Source organism: Tamandua tetradactyla, chromosome 1, assembly GCF_023851605.1.
Source record: "Tamandua tetradactyla isolate mTamTet1 chromosome 1, mTamTet1.pri, whole genome shotgun sequence".
Taxonomy (NCBI): domain Eukaryota; kingdom Metazoa; phylum Chordata; class Mammalia; order Pilosa; family Myrmecophagidae; genus Tamandua; species Tamandua tetradactyla.
This window is the reverse complement of record NC_135327.1, coordinates 52109309-52133088: the sequence shown is the minus strand read 5'-3', so window position 1 is coordinate 52133088 and position 23780 is coordinate 52109309. Positions and strand designations below refer to the sequence as shown.

At 36.6% G+C, this 23780-nt stretch overlaps 1 protein-coding gene across 3 annotated transcripts in view; it reads left to right on the top strand.

Moving 5' to 3' along the window:
* The window catches only part of PLCB1 (phospholipase C beta 1), a 706046-nt gene that overhangs the window by 549378 nt on the left and 132888 nt on the right, over positions 1 to 23780 (top strand). For all 3 annotated transcript variants that reach the window (XM_077115679.1, XM_077115662.1, XM_077115670.1), the window contains exons 17-23: positions 686 to 770; positions 2021 to 2145; positions 5827 to 5981; positions 8798 to 8962; positions 11055 to 11154; positions 12120 to 12224; positions 19567 to 19676. In XM_077115679.1, coding sequence (XP_076971794.1) covers positions 686 to 770; positions 2021 to 2145; positions 5827 to 5981; positions 8798 to 8962; positions 11055 to 11154; positions 12120 to 12224; positions 19567 to 19676 — 845 coding nt within the window. The remainder of the gene's footprint in view (positions 1 to 685; positions 771 to 2020; positions 2146 to 5826; positions 5982 to 8797; positions 8963 to 11054; positions 11155 to 12119; positions 12225 to 19566; positions 19677 to 23780) is intronic.

The following is a 23780-nucleotide window of genomic DNA, read 5'->3' as shown; positions in this document are numbered from 1 at the left end:
TGGTTTTGTTTTGTTAAAGTGAGATTTGTTAGACGATGCCATTTAGGACATGTATCTGAAGACCATATAGATAACAGTTTTAATTAGAAGCTTTTTGACTCGCTCTTTCTAGATTGAGCTCTCATTGTAATTGGAAGCTTGGATTTCACTTTCAAAATGCTTCTTTTGTGTTCAAGAATATTAAGACCTTTAGCTTGTTCACTTCTCTGGCCTATCAGTCACCTAATCTAGAAAATGAAGCCATCAGACTAGAAAATTTCCAAGGATCCTTCTGCCACCATAATTCTAATGTCACATTACTTGTTTGAATCTGACGGGTGGCAATGTGAGTATGGAAGAGATTGGCAGCAGCTAACCCAAACATTCCCAAGGTCATCTTCATTAATCTCCAGCAGTGGGCCCCCCAAAAACTGTTTGGATAGACTTAGAACAAAAGAGTCCCAAAGGGTCCTTGCTCTTTTGACAAATACCATATGCCTCTAAAAATCTCTTCTTCACCCTAGTACCACCATTTCAGTTTCTTCCAATTAAATAGTTCACTACAACCAAAAAATTTTGAATACAAAATTATATTGGGGATTAATTGCCCTTTGTTCTAATGAACGCTTGAATGTTATTTGTGATGTTATAAATTATAATTTAAGTTTTATTTATCACCTTCCTTTTTTATTTTTTCTTAATTCAGAAAGAAATAGAAGTTTTGAAATGTCTTCCTTTGTGGAAACCAAAGGACTTGAGCAACTTACAAAGTCTCCAGTGGAATTTGTAGAGTATCCTTGATTGGACGAATAACTACTGAATTAACCCAGCTGAAATCATGTGCTCTTTGTTTAAATTTTTTAATGGGAAGAAAGATGCACAAAATGGGTTGAGTCCATAACCTGGGAGTGATAGATAGTTTCAGGTCAGCCATGCAGTGCTGTGTGATGATGATGAGAATACAAATATAAAATATATATTGCTAATAATGTTTTTGGCACTACTGACAACAAACCTTTTTGTTAATTCCCATAACTCAATATAAAATGAAATAGGCCTTTAAAGTATTTTCATAACATTGGTACTTAACATATGTCCCAAAAGAGCTTGATTCCATGAATCAAGTCCTAGAATTAAAAAGTCCCCTTTGAAACTCATCAACAGTCTGTGACAGGACAAATGGAAACTCCAAAACAAAGTCAATTTTAAAAAGTATTACCATTATTATTGATTATGACTATATGATAGACCTTTCTTTATATATCTTCTTTCATATAATCTTCACAATAGCCCTATGGTGCAGGAACTGTTAAACCTACATTATAGATGGGGAAACTGAGGCACAGAAAAGTGAAACTACTTGCCCGAGTTCCAGAGTCAAGATTCAAACTCACTTTGCCTGACACCCCAGACCAAGCTCAGAACTTTACCCAACCTCTACCTACCATTGCTGGTTGAAGGGAACTAGTCAACTGCCTTTTCAATACATGGCCTTTGGGTATGTGGTTGGGTTAGCGGTAGAATGCTCACTCTGCATACTGGAGACCTGGGTTCGATTCTTGGACCATGTACTTCCCGCCCCCACCCCACCCCAAAAAAGACATGACCTTGTTCAATAACCACAAGGTTCTTAGGACAAAAAACACTAGGAACCAAAATATGAAACAAGGTCAGAACCTTCTGTGCTATATTTACTTTGTTATCAATCATAAAGAGAACCACTCTTGGCAAATAGCACTCCCAGAGAAGGTTAAGAAAATGAGCAGACGGTGTTTCAAAAACAGCCATACAAGTTCATATTATCTGCTTCTGCCAAACACTATATCATACTCTCACATGATGTGGCACTCTCTGGCTTTCAGAAATTTTCTCAGATATTTTACCTCTTAGCCCAATAAGCTCAGCAATATTTACTTTACTTCCCCAATGAAAAGCGATAGAGGGTAACTTCTCAGCTAATATTGGCTACTGATTTCTATAATTGTATATTATTGGCTGATGATTTCTGTAATTGTATTCACTACTTAACATGATGGTCCAGATATAACAAAATGCAGCTTAGCAGGATATATCCCAAAGGAACACGTGTGGATTCATCCAACTATATGCCTCAGCTTTTCTGGAATGCGGGTTGTCAGATGGTTGCACTTAATTTCCAAACTGTGGGTAAGTAGCATAGTTTATGCTCCTTTCCATTCTGTTATAAAGCCACATTTCCAAACTTCCAGAAACCATTCTCAAGTATTTGGGGGAGAAAAGGTTGTCTAGACTTGTTTTTTAAAAAATATAACCAAATTTCATTAGAAGAAATATCAATGTCAAAATAAATATCAAACTTTGAAAATTGAGAAATTGTCTTCAATAATATATTATGAAGCCTTCATGTCAATTGAGTTTCGTATTATTTTGCAAACAAATGCATGTTTAATTCTTTTTAAAGTAATAGATATGGTATAAAATTTGAAAAATTCGGAAAGTATAAATAAATAATTCCAAGCATGCTTCCACCCAGAGATTTTACAATGTTAACTTTTGGCTTTGTGGACCGTAAGTCTTTTTTGTGTAAGCATATATTATTTTTCACTTAATTTCTAGTTAAAAAAATGGTATATAGATACAGATATCATTAAATGCTATATAAAAGCGTGAATTTTAAGAAATTTAAACTAATCATGGTTTACAATTGACTAAAATCCAGTTCCTATTGCTGGACATTAAGAACATTTTTTTTTCCTATTACTAGTACTTTTTCTGATGAACAGCCTCAAATATAAATTGTCAGGTCTGTCTGCTAATACACTTTTAGAACAATTCCTAAAGAACAGAATTACTGTGTTAAAAGATGTGAAATGCTTAAGCATCCTTGTACATAATATCAGTTTTCCACCAAAAATGTTGCACTAGATTACTCCTCAGTCAGCAATGTATGATATGAGGCAGCCTCACATTTGAGATCTTATTCAATATCGTTACAAATAATAACAATAAATTCCAGGGAAAATATGTTATCTCACTGCTGCTTTAATTTCATTTCTTTGATTATTAATGAGGTTGAACTTTTTATATATCTGCTTTTCTGAATTGTCTGTGCAGGACTGTTGTCAATTTTCTCATTTATTTGTAACACCTTCTTTTATAGAAAGCATATACTGTCTCTTTTATTTTATGAAACAGAAAATTTATTTTATGAGATCAAGTTGATTCATGATCTATCTTTTGAACTCTTGGCTTACCTTTGTGATTATGGCTTCGCCATCCCAATATCAGAAAGATCTGTATTTACTTCTACTTCTTTTATGCTTTCTTCTTCTTTTTTTCATTTAACTATTTGATCCATCCAAATTTAACTTCTATACATGACATCAGTAAGAGATCAATTCTTTTTTTTCGCTAAAGAATAATCTCGCTGAAATGGAAATTATAGTTTCTAATAGATACAGCCTTTTTTTGGTTGTTAATTTGGGTCATTTTGTTTCACTTTATATTGTCTTCCATCAATACATCTTTCTGCCTTCCACCGGTAGCTCACTAATTTTCATTAGAATGTTTTTTTAATATGGTTTAATACCTGGAAGGAAATCCTCCTTCACTTTTACTAATTTTTACTTTCCTCTTACTGTTGCCAGTGAGACTTAGGTCCCAAATGAATTTGGTTTAATTGTATTATGTTTCTCTTTTTCCCATTTTAAAAAATGAGATTTTGATTAAAACTATGTTAAATTTATAAATTCATCTGAAGAAAATGGACACATTTATAATTTGTAGTTTTCCTGTCCCAGAAACAGTGTTTTCCTCTTCACTTGAAGCATCCTTCTATTAAATCCCTCAGCAAAACCAGTGGCCTTCGTTAGAGATCTAGCTTTTTCAGATGAAATGTTATTGAACTGTAGTGCAAAGAGTGGGCATCCTTCTCTTCATGCTGACACTAGTGGAAATTTATCAGCTCTGATAACTGTTGAGCAGGATGTTGACTGTAGCTGTGAGAGACATTTTTTAACATAATAAATGAGTTTATATTTGTCTTTTTTGGCTAACAGTTTTATGCATTTATGTTGCATGTTATTATAAGTCTCTGACATCTATTGGGATGATCATATCTTCCTATCTTCTTTTATGCATAGATATGATAAATTGTATTATTAGATCTTCTAATATGCATTTATCCTTTCGTACCTGGGGTAAACGTTACTCATCTATTGTGTATTGTTTTTTAGAACATATGATTTACTAATTTAATTTTTTATGGCTTTGAAGTCCTTTGTTTAAGTGTGATAGAGCTGTCATTTTCTTTTTTGGTATTTTGTCTGATTTTTGGTACTGGGTGAGAAAATTTAACTCATTTGCTAAAAAAACTTTCTTCATGGAACTTCGAAGTAATTCTATAATCACCTTTTTAATTTCCCTATAAATGAAAGATTCATTAGGAAACTGTTAACCTGGAACAATTGGAATTTTCCCAAATTTCGTGTGACTTAAAAATGTATTTTTTTTAACCCAAGCATTGCAATCAGTGTGAATGTTCATTTGATTACACTGAATTGTAGGAAAACTTTGATCAGTGACTTTTGACCACTAGAAAAGAGTCCTTGTGCAATTAGATATTAGTTTGCTAAATAGTAATCAAAGAAATGCAAATGTTTTTAAAAGAAACATCGTTTTTCCTATAAATTAAAAAAAAAATGGTAGCATCCATTGTTGATGAGGTATGGGGAAGCCCATCCTCAAAAATATTAATTAGGGGAACATGAATTGGTTTCAGGTTTCTGAAAGGTCTTTCAGCAAGACTTATCAAAAAGCTTCTCTGATGCATGCATCTTTTTTTAATTTTTTTTATTAATTAAAGAAAAAAGAAATTAACACAACATTTAGAAATCATTCCATTCTACATATGCAATCAGTAATTCTTAACATCATCACATAGATGCATGATCATCATTTCTTAGTACATTTGCATCGATTTAGGAAAAGAACTAGCAAAACAACAGAAAAAGATATAGAATGTGGATATAGAGAAAAAAATAAAAATAATAATAATAGTAAAAAAAAAAAGACAAACAGACAAAAAAAAAACCTATAGCTCGGATGCAGCTTCATTCAGTGTTTTAACAAAATTACATTACAATTAGGTATTATTGTGCTGTCCATTTTTGAGTTTTTGTATCTAGTCCTGTTGCACAGTCTGTATCCCTTCAACTCCAATTGCCCATTATCTTACCCTGTTTCTACCTCCTGCTGGACTCTGTTACCAATGACATATTCCAAATTTATTCTCGAATGTCGGTTCACATCAGTGGGACCATACAGTATTTGTCCTTTAGTTTTTGGCTGGACTCACTCAGCATAATGTTCTCTAGCTCCATGCATGCATCTTTTGACCCAGAAATTCCACTACTAAGAAAATTGAGGATGTATTTAAAGATTTCATCCAAAGATGTTCATCAAAATACTGTATGTATCATAGAAAAATTAGAAGAAACCTGAATATGCCCAAAGAGAAGAAGGGTTAAATACACTCATTCAAATATATCTATTCAAATGAATTTTATACAGCTGTTAAAATTAAGGCAGAAATATTCAATGAAATGGGGTATGCTCAAAATATATTTTAAATATAGAAACAGGACATACACAAAATGATTGGCAGCATTTATCTCTGGATCTGAGGATTGGAGTTGAACTTATATCTGTTTCCTAAATTTCTATAATGATTAACTATTCGTTTTGTAAAGGGAAATAGTAATACAAGTGGATAATAATACAAGGATTAATAATACCGCTCATTTTCTCTTCTTTCTTGCTCCAAATATAAGTGCCTTCATACTAAAAGTTTGTGTTTTTGGTGTTCAGACTTGGCTATGCAAATTAATATGGGGATGTATGAGTACAACGGAAAGAGTGGCTACAGGCTAAAGCCAGAGTTTATGAGGAGACCTGACAAGCATTTTGATCCTTTTACCGAAGGCATCGTAGATGGAATAGTGGCCAACACTTTGTCCGTTAAGGTATGTGCATGTCTATTACAGAAGTGCCCCCAGCACAAGTCTGAACCTCATCTATTTCTCATGAGGAAGTAGTTTAGTCATTAAAAATTTGGTATCTCGCAAAGGCTCCACTTCCTTCATACATTTTTCTCTTTAAGGATCAAAATCCTCATTACGAGTTTTCCAGAGTCACAATTCAGACAAAGGAGCTGAGCCCCCCTGTACTTGTGATAATACTCGGACCCTAGATCTATAAAACCAACTGATGAGACTCACTATGGGCGATCCCTATTGTTGTCATAAATATCCCACTGCAAAATTTACCTTGAAAATTAGTGACCTATATTGAAGAAATCGTCTCGTCTTTTTTTCTTTTTTAAGGTCTGGGAAAATAAACATACTGACAAAATTAGAGAAGGAAATACTCTCTAGATAACCTATTTAAATATTGAATAAAAGTTCTCACATTCCCATAACACTGGTTTTTGTTTGTTTGCTTTTGTTTTTTTGCATGGGCAGGCACCGGGAATCGAACCCAGGTCTCTGGCATGGCAGGCGAGAATTCTGCTGCTGCGCCACTGTCGCACTGCCCTCCTGTAGCGCTGTTTTTGAAAATATACCAAAGTGTTCAGGGATTTTAAATAAAGCCAGAGTTGTTTTATTAAATATACCTCTGACCATAAAAAATTAGTTGCAAATAAGTCTTTGCAGTCTTTGAAACTGATGTTACAACAGAGATAAATGTTAACCACGTCAGAAAATATTTTTAATGCTATGAATGGGAAATACATTTTTTTCTTCTTTTGGGAAATACATTTTTATCATGAGGTTTTTTTTTGTTTTTTGTTTTTTGTTTTGCGTGCATGGTCCAGGAATCGAACCCGTGTCTCCCGCATGGAAGGCGAGCATTCTCCCACTGAACCACCGTGCGCCCTATCATGAACTTTTTTATGTGGGTTCTATGAGCTCTTGGTTGTTGTAGCTGGAATTCCATGTAATTTTTTTCAGTTTCATTTCTTTCTAGTTTAACTGAGTAGTTCATCTAGAACTAAGAAACATTTTTTATTGGCCATAAATGCAACTTTCAGATTGATCTTAAACCAAAGGCACGTGAAGAGCTATGTAAATTTATGCTTTGTAACATTTTCATTAATTTTATCTACTGTAAGACCTTGAGCCCATTTTTACCTTAAAGCATGCCAGTTTATACCAGAGTTTTTAAAGATATAATTTTAATTGAGTCTCACAGTTATAATTTTTGAAATGACTTCAAGCCATATATATGTCAGTGTGAGGTGGCAAAATTAGAGCTGCAAGGTTAAATTTATTTTAGGAAATTATTTTCAGCAAAGGACACTTCATGCCTGTCAAGTTTGATTAAAATAAATGTCTAAGCATCCTATACTGATAAAATGTTATTTTTAGAACCTTTGCCCATAATTGTTATAGTGGGTCAACTTATGTATAGTTTTGCCCTGTTTGTAGATTCATCTGTCTTTGCATGTTTGCTGCTTACACTTTTTCCTTGAAAATTGTACTGTGTCAGTGTAAGTGATTGTAAAATGATGACACAGAGGCAGGAAAGTAAGTTGAGCTGTGATGGGGACACGGTTATCCCCAGACAGGTGTGAAGTGCTCCTTTAATCCAGAACGGAGAGGCTTCTAGAGCTATCAGTCTCCTCTCAACAGGCAGGCTGCAGTAGCGCTCACCTTAGGCATGATGGGAGACCCAGAATGCAGTGTGTGTATATATATACTGTCCCTTTTTGTCTTTGATTTTATATTTCGGCATAGAATTTATAGAGCCCGAGTGGATCTGGGAGCTCAAGTGGTGATCACCACCCCATTTTATGCTGAGAACATTTAGATTTAGTGTTGTTATTTTAGTTAAGGATTCCTGCTTTGATTGAACATCTGAAGCACTCAAAGTCTTTGATCCATTCTGAATTCCCAGTGCAACTTTCTTGGAGGGTTCGAACCTATTGTAATAATGCTGACTAACTCCTACTCGCGTAGAACCTCAAGCTAAACAAATTAATTGTCGCCACCAAGTTCCATACATTTAGGCAGAAAAGAACAACCAGTTGTCCCAGGACAAATACAGACAGCCTCTTCCTCCTGGCTTCCTTGCTGACTGGCTCTAAATTTCTGACCGTATCGTGTGGCTGATTTTGACTCACTCAGCTCCTCTGGCTGCTCGCACGACTCCAGTGTTCTGAGCCCGGACCCTCTGTGTGAGTTCCTTGATGTTGGTAACTCTGTCTCCTTTCACAGACTCAGCTCAGAAAGCTCCTGCCCACAAGGCAGCTTTGTTCCCACAATTTTCTGCCACTGTCCCTCTGTTATAAAGCAGCAGGACGCATTGTTCTTTGTTTCAATGACTCTTTATGACACCCTGACTGATAGCTCTGATTTGGAAAACTGATTTAGCAAAAGAGGCAGAGATGGAAGATATCTTATGAATCTGTGATTTAACTCCACGATATGCATTAGTTTCAGAGCTGGGCAAAAGATACCCTCCAATTGTGTAGATGGTGATGCAGCTAAGGTCAGGGTGATGGTAAATTGGGGGTCTGATGCTTTAAATTGATGTTTGGTTCATTTATTTCATCCTGTAAAACTTTGTCTTATTAACTGATTCCCTTCTAACCTCAGTATTTTCTATACCGATTCCTCTACCAACTCAACTTTTTATGTGAAATAGAAATCATATTTCTACTCCTGCTTCTATTTCATTTTGCTTATAACTCAACATTCACAATTGGTATTTGTACCTCCTTAGAGTAGCTATGTCTTTATTATTAACCTAGCAAGAGTTGCCTTTTATTCTTTTCTAGATTATTTCGGGTCAGTTTCTTTCTGATAAGAAAGTCGGGACCTACGTGGAGGTGGATATGTTTGGTTTGCCTGTGGACACAAGGAGGAAAGCCTTCAAGACGAAAACATCACAGGGAAACGCTGTAAACCCCGTCTGGGAAGAAGAACCCATTGTGTTCAAAAAAGTTGGTCTCGTGTTCTTTTTTTCTCTTTTTATTTATTATTTTCTTTTATTAGAGAAGTTGTGGGTTGACAGAACAATCTTCTTAAAATACAGAATTCCCATATACTACCCCATTACTAACACCTTGCATCGGTGTGGTTCATTTGTTACAACTGAGGACAGGACATTTTTATAATTGTACGATTAACTCTCGTCTGTTAACACTAGAGTTCGCTGTTTGTGTAGTGCAGCTCCACGGACTTGGTTTCTTTTTTCTTTTGTATTCTCTTACCATATATACATCCTAACATTTCCCCTTTTAACCACATTCGGATTCATATTTCAGTGCTGTTAATTATGTTTACAATGTGTTACTGTCACCAGCTTCTATTACCAAAACATTTCTCTGTTCCACATAGGAACTCTGTACGTTTTAAGCATTACCTTCCCGCTCCCTGTCTCCCCCCAGCCCTGGACCCCTGACAACCTGTACCCTAGCTTCTGACTGCATAAGTTTGGTCTTGACCTGAGAGGTAAAGGCATACTCTAGATGTTTTATATTGAGGGAAAAAAACGAAATGAGTAATTATTTGTTGTGTAATTCGGAAATTTGGAATATAGAGAGTGAGGGCATATTTAAAGCTGTCCTGAAAGGTATTGAGAATCTCTGATAATCATTTATTCTAATTGTCTGAATTGTATTGTTAATCAATTAATCAAAACATAACTCACTTTGGAAGAGCAGAATAATTTATTAACTTATGCACTCTCGTAACATGAGTGCCAAATGACATATTGTCATTGTAACTCAATGAAGTAGAATAGAGAGAGAATGGAAGTCTGTACTGCCTTTACAAAGACTATTAATAAAACTCCTAGAATCTTTAGTCCCTGGTAGCAGCTGGTCTTTACATTATGTCTGGATACTCTCTGATGGAGTTAAAACCTTTCAGCACTCACACAGGCTATTCTCTCTGCCTTCATTAAAAAGCAGATCTTCTTCACACTTGCCTGCCACGTGAAGGATGAAAGTAAGTTTGGTAGAAAGTAGAGTAGACTTTCTTACCATCCCTCTTGCTTTCGTCTGGCCAAAACATAGACAAAGTCAGCTTCTGCACAGAGAACGTCTATTTTAAGGCATCCTTTCTGCTTTCACTGTCTTCTCTAGTATTTTAGGATGTTTCCCTCCCTTCATACCCCCAAACATTCCTTTTGTCTACAAGAAGAAAAAGCCATCACATGCCTTGGAGTGTGGTTAAGAGCATGGGTGGCCCTGGAGCTGGACTGCTCAGGTTCAAATCTCAGAGCCACCACTTAATAGCTAGGAGACCTTGGGCAAGTTACCTTTTCACTCTGTGCCAACTGGGTTTAATAATAGTGTCTACTTCATAGGGTTATTGTGAATAATCTGTAAGTTAGTCCATTATAAAGAAAATTCTCTGAAAAAATGTCTGGTATGTTGAAAATATTCAATAAATGTTAGTTTGCTGTTGTTAGCAAAAGCATTTTAAAAGAGGATCTGGAAGTTGCTCTCATGTTCTTGACATGGGATGCAGCTGTGTACTTTAAGTGTTTTGCACTGAGAAAAAACAAAATGAGAATTTACCTGTTGCTTATTTGGTAATTCACAAATTTATAAAGCAATGGCATTTTGAAAGCTATCCTGAAAGATTTTTCGATTTTTTGGCTTTGCTATGGAAGCATAAAAGACATTTGAAGATGTCATTGAAAATACAAAGCAGCGTGCTAACAAAGTGATAAAGCCACTAACTGTAACTCTTAGTACTTAAATATAGAACTTTTGTCATTTCCACATTGAGAATTTTCATGTAAAATGAAAATGCCCTGTGTATTGAACAAATGCCTCATTGGGACAAAGTAATATCACAGATGAAGCCGTATTCACAAGGAGAAGACATGGTTACCCATAAAGAAGACATGTCTTCTCCTTGTGAAAGTCTAAGTTATAAAGTCTCAGCTTAATTTTTTATCTAAATTATCCAAGTAGAAACTTCTACTTAGATTTAGAAAAGCACTATTTGAATAATACCCTGCTAATGCATTCTTGGAGTTGGCCATTTATATAACCAGCTGTGCCTGTACCGTCCCTGTAGGTGGTTCTTCCTTCTCTGGCCTGCTTAAGGATAGCAGTTTATGAAGAAGGAGGTAAATTTATTGGTCACCGGATCTTGCCAGTACAAGCAATTCGACCAGGTATGGATTATGTGGCAAGAAGCTTTTCATTGAAATTGTAAAGAGAAGCATCACTGCCTTACATGATTATTAAAGAATGACTTAGGAGGCTGTTTGTAATTTTGTTGTACAGCCAGGGTTTGTTTATTTATTTGTCTGGCCGTTTCATGTTTTTCTGATCTGCTGTGGTGCATTAGTCAACTCCTGCCACAAAAATTCTGTGTAACAGACCATCTGAAAACTCGGTGGCTTATAACAACCAGTATCTTGTCTTCATGCTGACAGGTCTGCAGGTTGGCAGGAGTTTGGTTGGTCTAGGTTGGGCTCAGCTGGATTGCTGTGCTTGCAGCTGGGGGTTGGGTTTAGACCTGCTGTACATATGTTCATTCATACTGGAGCCCAGGCCGAGGATGGACTTCTCATGACAGACCACTGGACTGCAAAATGGCCAGCCTCGCTCTACAGGCACATTTTAAGGCTCCACTTGCACCACGTCACTAACCCGCCACTGGCCAAAGCAGAGCAAGTGGCTAAGTCCCAAGTTAAGAATTCTTGGCAAGTATAATTCTATTACAGGGGACCGGTTTGCACTAATAATTCAATCTGTAACAGATGGGTTTTCTGTTTTCTGTTTTTGTTTCCCATGGGCAGGCACCGGGAATCAAACCTGGGTTTCTGGTATGACAGGCAAGAACTCTGCCTGCTGAGCCACTGTGACCCACCTGTAACAGATAGTTTTGATTTTTATTTTGTGGGGGAAAATATAGCTGGAAAGGTAAAAAAAAGAAGAAGAACCAATTATGTTTTCCTGTCTGATGAGAAAAATACATTATCATTCAAAACCACATGATTAAAATGAGAAAGAAATGACCTGTTTGTTACCCAAAGTCAGCTAAAATGGATGCCTCTGCCACACAGCTATTTATGTTTTAGAACTGACTTTGTGAAGAAAATATGTGACACCCAGTATCATTGCCACCCTCTAGGTTATCACTACATCAGTCTGAGGAACGAAAGGAACCAGCCTCTGACACTGCCAGCTGTCTTTGTCTACATTGAAGTGAAAGACTACGTGCCAGATACATATGCAGGTAACAACCTAATTTGAAGGGATATTTCCATTTGGGGGCATTCCAATGTGCATGGTTTCTTGAAAAGAAAACTGGACCAAGAAAAAGGGAGGAGATATGGCCTCAGAATCACGTCTGTTTTTGCATGTATGTTTAAAAATAAAATTGTTCCACACTTTGTCATTTAATTTAATTTCATTTCCAGTGCTTCCCTTTCATATTTATTCATCAGTAGTCTTCTTTTCATTGGACAGTGCATTGTAACCCATGCCTCCTGTTTCTACATCAGTCAATACAATGTACAAGGAATACTCTCTACAATGAGTACTGTACAATGAATTTGCCTTTAGCCAGTTTTAGAACCGTGATCCTGAGGGTAGAGTAATTCACTGATGACAAAGTTAACCAGGAATTGTAGACTGGAATGCTTTTAGTGCCAACTAGTTCAAGTATAAGTACTTGGGAATGGAGACTACGGTGAACTGGGGAGCACGCGCTCCCTCCGGAGATGGCACCCAACAACTCTCACCCAGCTAACCATTGCCATGTGCAAAGGAGACCAGTGTTGCCAAATCTTTGAATTGTTCAGGAGGATGGAAAGTGAGGTTTTTATGTAAGATATTTCCATTTATGAAATGCCATTTGGGTCAAACAGGGTAAATGTGTCAGCCATTGTGGCCATGGATGGGACCCTCAAAAAGCAACAAAAGAATCAGAGTATTCAGGCATTCTGAGGTGGTGTCTGCCCAGTTTGGCTCTCAGAGATGCGTTTCTCTGAGGATCCAGCAAAATATTCTGGTTTAAATGTGGTGACAACCCCAATGATACCTGCTGCAACATGGATGAACCTTGAAAACATGATGCTGCCGAGGGTCATATGGCAGCCCATGACAAACTCTGGGATTTGTCCTGCAACAGAGTGCTTTGAAAACTATTGCTTTTTTATTTCTTTGCTTTGTATAAATGTTATACTATACAATAAAAAAAGTTTAAAAAAATGCTATCGTTGTATTTACAAAGGAGAAAAATGATGTATCTTCAGCTTAAAAGTTCCAAAATCAACTTCAGTATTCCTACAGATCAAGGACATGGACTATACTAAATAATGCCAGAAAAATATAGATATTTTATAATGATTGAACATATTTTTGATCTAAGGCTCCAAATTACCATGGAGCCAAGTGTATAGTTGTCACTAGGGTAGAGCATGTCATTCTATGGTACTCTCAAAGTTATTTATCTGCCTCCCTCACTTTTCTAGACTCTTTGTGGAGATCCCATGTGACAGATTTAATTTGAAAGTGTAGATGTCTGAGTAATTTTATTGAATTATTTAACAAGACAATTCCTAATTTTAGAAGGAGAGGGAGAAAGAGAAGTTAGTTTCCCCTTAGGAAGAGTACTTCCTGTGCACCAACCAAATAAATGAACAGAAGTTTCCAAATAGTTTAACATGGCTTCCTTCTTCCCTTATAATCAATTAACTCCAAAAATATAAGAAGAAAAATACATCTTCCAGTTAATCGTTTAGTAAATGGACAAGAGAGAGCAAGGCAATGCAAGACTCATCTCCTTAAGGGATCTTTTTTTTTTTCTTCTCCTTAAGGGATCTTAACTGAACTGCAGTGCTGGCAAACAGTGTATAAGGATAAAGCAGAGGTGGATTGAAATTTGATGTTTCTCATAATTGGGTTTACAAACATAATTGTTGATTTTTTAAATAGTGATTTATATGAGAACACATTTTTATATAAATGCACAAAAAGAATTTGGATAGTAAAAGGAAAGGCATAGTGTATGCTGTGAAGGAGGATTTGTATGTGGGAACCAGAGTCAGTAATTTGTAGGGTACATTGTAGCCATGACTAGCATGCACCTGTATGGAATGGAGACTTGATTTGTAAGGATAATGAAAAGTTCATGTTAAAAGTTCTGTAATACCCGTTAAAGGCCCGGGAATGTATCTTTTAGAAGAAAGGACAATTCAAAATATTAGAGTAGTTTTTCTATGTGCTAACCATGCTTTAGTGGAAGAGACCAGAGCTAAGAGCTTACATATACATATATAAATATATATACATTTTTTCTTTTTGCTAAAATCTATGGAAGGGAGTAGAGTATTGCTCATGATCATTTGGAGCTGAAAATACAAAAATGTTAATTAAGCCTGTTTATATTGTTATAGCTAGAAGTAGTAAATATCGAGAGAAAAACCAACAGCAAATTAAAAAATGTGGTTTCTGAAGAAAAACAACTTTGTGCATATCTTGTGTCAACAGTTTACTATCTTATAAAACTTGGTTTTATTTGAACTATAAAATGGAAATAGTAACAGTGCTTACCTGTCAAGTTCGTTTTGATGATTAAATAGAATAATCCATGTAAAGTGAAAAAAAAAAAAAAAGGAAACATTATGCCAAGTGAAATAAGCTAGGCACATAAGGACAGACACTGTATGATGCCACTTACATGAAATACCTAGAAAAAGCATATCTGTAGAGACAGAAAGTGAGAGATACAGGGGCTAGGGGAACGGGGAGTGGAGAGTTATTGTTTAATGGTACAAAGTCTCTGGAATGGTGAAAAAGTTTGGTAATGGGTGGGGGTGAAGATAGCACACCATTATGAATGCCATTTAAGAATGTTTGAAAAGCCATAAATGGCTTTTGTCCACTTCCATCGATTCTTCCCTCCACCCTTCTCAGCCGCTCTGTTCAAGGTTACCGCTGATTTCTTGCGGGGTGGAGTGGGTAACAGCTCTCACGATGGCCCCTGCTTCATAAGGAAGGCCAGTAAGCAGAGAATGAGAGCGTGAGGCCCCAGCCCCTGGGCCTCAACGCGGCCCCACCCTTTGCAGAGAGCCTGATGCTTACACAGGGGAGCCCAAGGGGCTGGGGCACCTCAGCGAGTGAGGAGATGTCGTGCGGGTTCTGCACGGATTATCTGCTCTCTCTAAAAAGGACGGAACCGGCTCCCCCAACCTCCCAGATCTACTGAGCCAGATTAGGAACGGAGACAGGTGATGCTCTACATCGTGAATCAAAAACTATAGCCCACTGGCTAAATCGGCCTGTTTATGTAGGTGAAGTATCATTGGAACAAAGCCAAGCGGTTGACATACTGCCTGTTGCTGCTGTTGCACCACCCAGTGGTAGAGATGAGTATTTCAGCAGAGACCGTATGGCCCACAGAGCCAAAAGACACTTCTTTTCAGCTGCTTTACAGAAAAATGCTTGCTGACCCCTTACGATGGCTGCTGTTGTTGCTGTTATTACAATATGATAAAATCTTGAATTTAAAAAGAAAATCAATCATCAAAAATTTTAGGTAACTAGAAATTTGTCACACTTTTTTTTTTTCAAAAATAAAAAGAGGCAAATATAACTGAACACATCTCTTTAGGTTTAACTTTTTTTTTTTTTCAATTTTAGAAACCTAGTTGTATTGTCTGTCTTATCCCCCTCTGTACCTACAGCCTCATGGAGGTTGATGGCCATTCAGTCCTATGTGGTATCAACAACCTTAATAATAACACATCAGCTAAGCCTAGGGAGCACGTGCTGTGTATTAGGGCTTCGTAATCCTCATCAAATTGAATCCTCACTGCTGTGATAATAATATAATATTATCATTATTCTCATTACACATGAAGAAGCCAAGACTCAAAGAGGTTAAGTAACTTGTGTAAAGTCATGCGTAATTCATGCAACAAACATTTTTGTCAAGTGTCTGTCATATGCTGTCCCCGTTTTAGACCCTGGGGGTACAGTCAGAAAGAAGCTTACCATCAGGGGGTGAGGCAGATGCACAACAAACAAGTAATGAAGATTGGGTTTATGTTAAGTGGTAAAAGGGGGATACGAAGAAGAAAACAGGGAGAGGGAGAGGAAATGACAGGGACCTGGAAGGAGGGTTTTGATTTGATATCTTTTGGCTGAAGGCCTTTTTGATAACGTGACATTGGAGTCTGAAGGAAGGGAGGGGTCAGGAAGTGCCATCGAGACTGGGGAAGCAGCAGTTGCAAAGGCCTTGGGTAGAGGGAAGTTTGGCCGTTCTTGGCCAGCATCAGCGAAAAAGACCAGTGTGGATGAGGGAGTGTGAGCTGGGGGTACGGGAGGAGACAGGTCACAGAGGTGACTGCGCTTCTTTCACCATAAGAATCATGGCTGGTGGCTGCCGCTCTGAGTGAGCTGTGAAGCCCATAGGGGTTTGACTTACACTTTAGAAGAACCATCCTTTTACTCCCCTGTGGTGAGACTGAGGCAGGCAAGGTGGGAGGGGAAGGCACATTAGATGCTGTTGCAACAATAGGTGGCTGATCATTAGCTGCTCTGAATCCTAATTTTCTTGTGTATAAAATGGGTAAAAAAAAGATATACATCCTATGGTTGATATCAGGAAAAAGTGGAATATTGCTTGTAAAACTCCTAGAGGATTACTTAGGAGAGTCTCTATGCAATGTCTCAATCAATTTAAGAAAGAAAAGAGAAATGGAGAGAGAAAAGGAGAGAAGGAAGAAGAAAGAGAGGGAGTGAGGAAGCTGGAGGGGTTAGAGGGATAGATGGATGCTGAAATTCCAGCATAAGACCTAATAACTTCAAGCACGTATGTTTTCCATGACACCCTGTAGTCACCTCAATTGTGCCAGGATAATTCATTCTGCTGTATTCCCTAAGTGATACTCAGTTAGATGTTAGCATCTTTTGGAGAGATTTGTAGCAACAATTGAAACTAAATGGTTTCCCAGCAAATTCTTAAAAAATAAAATTCAGCTAACCTGGATCTCTCAATCCCCAATGATTCCAGTTGTTTAAGATTCCCCATAATAATATTCATTATTGACATAATAATTCCCCATAATAGTATTCATTATCCACATATTCTTGGAATAGCTCCTTTATCAAGTAAGAAACGTATTGAAATTATGTACTGGAAAACCTCATTCAAAAGTTAATTGTAGGAGTATAGACACCCCCTAGCTGGAAACCGGGACAATACTGAGTGAGGGGATTGGAAAAGGATGACCTGAGCCCTGGGGGACAACAGGGACAGGGTTCTAGTGGGGCCAGGACCACACTCCAACTGTTTTATGTAGATGGCAACTGCGAAAACAATGGAAGAGATGGTGCAAAAGCCGGATTTTTAGTTTACTGGGGACCTGGCAAGCCTCTAAATGTAAGTGAGAAGGTTTCTGGATGGCAAACAAACCAAAGAGCTGAACTGCAGGCAGCCCACACAGCTATTGAGCAAGCAAAGAGCCCAAACCTGGATAAAGAAGTATTGGAACAGACAGCAAGTTTGTCATCAAAGGCATGAAAGAATGGATTGGTAACTGAAAAGAAAATGGATGGGAAACGGCTTCTAGAAGGGATGTTGTCAACAGAGCAGCTTTTGAGAAGATTGATCAAGCTTCCCAAGGAATAGATATTCAATGGAAATAGTTTCTAGTCGTGGTGGCATCAAAGGCAATGAAGAAGCTGATAGATTGGCCATGAAAAGATCTAGAAAATAAGACAGTTTTCATCATAGGAGTTACTTGTCCTCTTGGAGTCATATCTGCTGATGCCCACGCATTTCCAAACATTTCTTAACATTCTCCCATGAGCATCTCCATATAGAACTTGGCTTCTCACCCTTACTTGTTTCTGCCTTTTCCTATCACTGATATAGCCAACTCATTGTCAAGTACAATGTTATAAAAGCAGACTTCCTACTTAAAAAAAAAAAAGTTAATTGTAGGTTGCATAGGTGGTTCAACAGTAGAATGCTCGCCTTCCATGTAGGAGACCCAGATTTGATTCCCAGACCATGAGCCCCCCCAAAAAAAAAAGTTAATTATAAATTAACTGAGCTCCAATGTTTTGTTTATTCACCTGGGTATACAAGTTTTGCCAAAGATGATGAGTTAGTAGGTGATAAAACCTATTGTCCTTGTGTAGTTATTAATAGTGCCCCTTTCATTATTGAACGTGTCCCCATCTGGACAATAAATTACAGGGTTCCTCAGCAATAAACAGCATATTCTTGTTTCATAGTGTAAGACAGTTCTTGGTGGGGAATATTTCTTGATGATGCCAGATTTCGGGCACTGTTTACAATGATCCAGAATATCATTAATGTCCCATGAATCTATCTGATGCACCGACCAGTATTTCTTTTTTAAGATTCATTTATTTCTATTCTATGAAAACTCTGTAGCTTTCTCTTAACTTGCCTTAGCCAAATTCAACTTGAATTTAGACCTGCTTGTAAAACCCAAGAACGTATTTAAAAGCCCTTAAAAATAATTCCCAAACAGTACCTACTTAATTAATAGTCGATTAAACTATTAGCCCTGTTTCTGGACTACACCTAATTCCTCTCCCTCACAAATCTTTCAAAATCAAGTAAAGAAATAAATGAAGAGATGAAGTCTGATATCTGTGCCACAAAACTGAATCAAGATTATTAAAATCAAATGTTTATGCTCACCCGATACATTTACACTCAAATATATTTTGGTTTTGTTTATCTCATTTGAAATACTATTTGATTAAGGCAGCAAATAAAAATTGTACATCCAAGAGTAGAACAACTTGTGGATACTATTTCACAAAAATGATAGGCTCCCCCACTCATGGCCCAAAGCACGAGGAAAAGCATCAATCAAGAGCCATAGTAAGAAAAAAAAAAATTTATCTTTAAGGGACATGTCAAAAGTTCCCCCTTATCCACTGTTTATATTAAGAACAGGTAAAATATAATTCTATTTCATAAATATGACACATTGAAAAATAGATTTTTCAGTTATATATCTATAACAACTAAATAAGGATGAGAAGTTATCAGAAGAAATGTGGGAGGGAATGAGATAAATGTAAACAAAAATGGGATTCTAATACCTCTTAGTATTGTAGAAAAATCGCTGGACAAGTAATCAAGGGCTTAGCCAAAGCAATACCTGAATACGTTTATCATTTTTTCCTTAGTCTATCCACTTGTGAAATGATGGGATGGACTAGATGATCTCTGATTTCCACCCAGTTCTCAAATTTGTGTGGATGGATTAATGGATAGACACATGGATGGATGGATGGATGGATGGATGGATGGATGGATGGATGGATGGATGGATGGTTAGGTAGATGGATGGATGGATGGATGGATGGATGGATGGATGGATGGATGGATGGGGTAATAGAAGAGGCATGAGTAGACGGGTTAGTGGAGGTATAGAGGATGGATGAGTGTAGCATGGATGAGTGAATGGGTGCGTAGGTGGGTAGATGGATGAATGGATGGATAGATGGATGGATGGATGGATGGATGATGGATAATCAATATCTTCAGGACCTTTAATGTGAAATGCTTCCTCCCTGTTTAGATGTGATCGAAGCTTTGTCAAATCCAATCCGATATGTGAATCTGATGGAACAGAGAGCTAAGCAACTGGCTGCCTTGACACTGGAAGATGAAGAAGAAGTAAAGAAAGAGGTGAGAGGATATTTTAATCTTATATGTAATTTCCCCACCTAATTGCTGGTTTTACCTATGCAACATCGTGCTTCAGGAGATGAAATAGCACATTGGAACAATGCTTTGGGGGAGTTCAGCATCATGTCAGAAACATCTAGATGACTGACTGAAGCTTTCATATTTCTGTTTTATCATTTGGTGGATACCACCAGAGACGTATTTTATGATCATGTTAAATTGCATACATCTTATTTTTCCAGGTGATCTAGAAAATCAATTTTCTAGATGATTTCCTGCTGACTATAAGTGATTATGCACTTTTTAAAAAGCAGATCATCTTTTAGACATTTAATATTTTCTTTTTTCTTTAATTTAAAGGACAAGATTTTCAAAATGATTTTCTAATTTCTTAGAATACAATGCCTGGCACATAGGATAAGCCATAAAGTGTTATTAATTATATATTTGTAATTAAAGTAAATAAAGTATTATTAATTATATATTTATATGTTGTGATATATATATTCCCAAAATAATTGGATATGATTTCACAATGCAAAAACATAATTAAAGAAGGGTATAGAAATATTGGAAATGAAATTTTGAAAGATCAGGACTCTATGTAGACTGACAATCCTTTTGATTTTTAACAATGTGAAATATAATTTGATGATAATTTGGAATGACACCAGTATTTAAAATATTCAGTAGAAATGAGTTATTTCAATACATCACTTGGCTGTTCAGAGGTAAATTGGGGGGAAAAGATAAGGAAAAAATGTAGAACTGAATGTATGGAAAAAATTGCCTTGAAAATGGCTAGATAACCATAACTAATAGCATGCCATTAAAGCCAATATTGTTTATTAAATAACCTTTCTCTTATTATAAAAGTAATCCATGTTTAATATAAAGACTTTAAAAACAAAAATGGAAAAGAAAACCCCATAGAAATCACCTGTAATTCAAACACCCAAATCACTCAGAAGATAAATCTATGATGAACATGGGGGGTATATATAGCTAGTCTTTTTATGCAAGATTGTTATTTTTTTATAAAAATGGGATTGTATTTGCCATCTGTGTTTCAACTTTATCTTTGCACTTAATACAAAGATTTCTCATGGCTTTAAATATTGTTCTACAACATGATCATAACTTCAGAGTCTTCCATCAAGGAGCACCTCCGTATCCTCCATATCCAGTGCCCTATAATTGAATATTTGCAGGATTTCGCTATTTTAAAGCCATCTCAGTAAACATGGCGTAAATACACTTTTGAGCAATCCATGATGATTTCATCACTTCATGTATAGAGTTTTATAAAGTATCTAAGACTTTGAGTTAATTAAACTGGTGAGAGAAATGAAATAAAAGGAAAGGAAAACAATTTAACAAGAGACTAAAATTTTCCTGGTTCTTATCTACCCTGTAGATGTTGTGTCCCACAGGACCAGTAAAAACATGATCCTCTGAGATAAACTAAAAGTTAGACTAGAAAGCTTCCTATATAGTGTTTGTTGTGATATGTAGTAAGTGGTACTATAGCAAAATTTTACATTGATGAGAAATTATGCCCAATAGTAGACATGAATATACTTCAAAGTTAGTTCTGCTTCTAACATCTATCTTTAACATCTGTAAAGGGGGGGAAAAAAAGAAACAAAAACCACTTCAGACCCCTGCATGGGAGTCATGAGGGGTAAGTTAAGCAGGCACTGTTGGTACAGGGTCTACAGGAAGAGGTGAACTTTACTTGCTGGGAGTGGATGATCTTGGAGCCCTACCTCTATCTCCTTTTCAGAGCTGATGCATGCAGCGGCCCCCTGGCTGCTGCAGGGGCTGGTTGCAAATGGTTCATGGCTGCACCCTTCCCCAGAGGACTGGCCTGGGCTGATAGGAGCCACCGTGCCTGGAGATACCTTAGTTGTTTCTTCCTCCCTCCTGGAGGGGGTTACTTGTGTCCAATGATTGGCAGGTCCAAAGAGATCACAGCTGAGGTCCCTTTCTTCTGGGTGGGCAATTTCTGTGTGGTTCCCACTCCAGAGCTCGTCATAGAATCAGGCTGCGTAGAATCCAGCTGAGACCCCATTTCGGCATGTCTTCACCATCTTGCCCTGCTCTCCTCACTTCCCTGCAGTTTTGTGCTGGCGGCATTCTCTCTGTAAATCACTTGCCCAAGAAATCCCCATGTCCTGTTCTGCTTCTAGGAAGCCTGACCTAAGGCAGTGCTTTGGTGGCTGCTGTTCAGTAATTAAATACGAGAAGGAGTGTCCTTTCTGAAATTTTAACTTGGAAGCTAGAATTTAAATGTTTAATAATAGTTACATCTCTAATTGTGCTGTTTCTTCGAGATTACAGCACTTTTTTTTCTCCCAACGGCCAATAGAAAGACTAGGTAAGACTAGAGAAATTTACAAATTACTTGTTTTGCTTATATGGATACTAACATGAAATTAGAGCCTCTCTCTCAAAATCCACTGAAAACTCTGAAAAAAACTTTTTTCTCTTCTTCCTGCTTTATCTTGCTAGCATATTTAATAAAATATAAACTCAAGGTAAAAATAATTTATGTGGATATAAAATAAATTACTGTTAGTAGCATTCTTTTCCAATTAGAAAACGAGAATCTGTATAATCAACTTGATGTACTTTATTTTCTAAAATACAAAAGCTTAAAGAAATCATTTTCAAGTGAACTTACATGTATTTTCACAATTTTGAAAAACCCTGGCTGTATTATCAACCTTTACCTATTTGTGAGCACTGGTCTCCAAGGAGTAAGCACTCACTTCAAGAGAACATTTCAAGACACAACCCTATTTCAACTTTTATAGTATAGCAATTGAGGTGAAACCTCCATGCAATAGGACATTTTGAGGATAGTGCCTTATCAGTAATGGTAGAGAAAAATGTCACTTTAATAAGTGAAAGTTCTAGGGCTTTTGAGATTTCTGGCAGCCTTTTACGTTCTGGCGCCTTTTGAAAGTTTATTAGTGCAGCATACATCACAAATCAAAAGGCTATTTTTGTGAGAATGGCAGACCCGTTAAGACACAAAAATACAAAAGTAGAGTTTTAGGTTGGCTTTATTTTTGCTTCTCCTGAAATAAAAGGGGGGGGGGGGGGGCGGTCATCAGTCAGAGTCTTCAGAAACATAAAATGTTGGTTAAATTTAGAGAATATTTAGACATTTGTAGTTTTAGAAATAACTTTGGAGGTACTGAGTCACATAGATTCTGTATTGGCCTAACAGAGGAAATACAATTTTTACCTTCAAAATAGCTGAACCTTTAACTGACCTCAATTTTGAAACTCAAGGTAAAAATCATTTGCCCTCACCATGTAATGCTAAGAAAGAAAAATCATTTTACACCTTTGAACACTATGGACCCTTTAATCTTTTCTTGGAATAATGTAAGTTTGTTCGCATGAGGGCGCTGACAGTAAGTAGCTGTGGTTTTTTCTCAAAAGAAAATTCTATCTAGGACATGCAGGCACTGGAGACACTATTTTAGCAGCAAAGACTTTTTTAGTATAATTCTTTTAACTTGGTACTTCTAAAGGTCATTTCTATTTGAAAATTAAAGACTTCTTTGGACTGCAAAATATTACCAGATTTTTAATAGTCTAAGGTGTTATCTTCAAAGAGTAATTTTTGTAAACCAAATAAGTAGGAAAGCATGAATTTGCCTCCATGCTTTGAATAGTAGACATTTATTTTGGATGAGGGGAAAAATTTTATGTACTTTTTATTAATAAATGCAATTTGAGTTACTGGATTTATTTTGGATTTGTAATGTCATATATAATTCAGGGTATTGGGGTACCAAGTTGTGAATAAGGATTCAGTCTGAATCATAATAAGGTTTTTACATCATTGACAGATACTCTTCTTAATATAAAGTCATAGAAAAATTTTAAAACATGGTAAAGGAAAAAGAAAACAAAAAGCTCTCAGCAATCTTGCAGATACTGTTAACATTTTGGTGTCTGTCCATCTAATATGTTTTCTGTGCACATACATTTTCCTTTTCAAACATTAAAAAAAGTTTTATACATCTTAATATTTAAATGGAGTTATAAAGATGCCTAATGAGACATCAGTAACACTTTTTTATT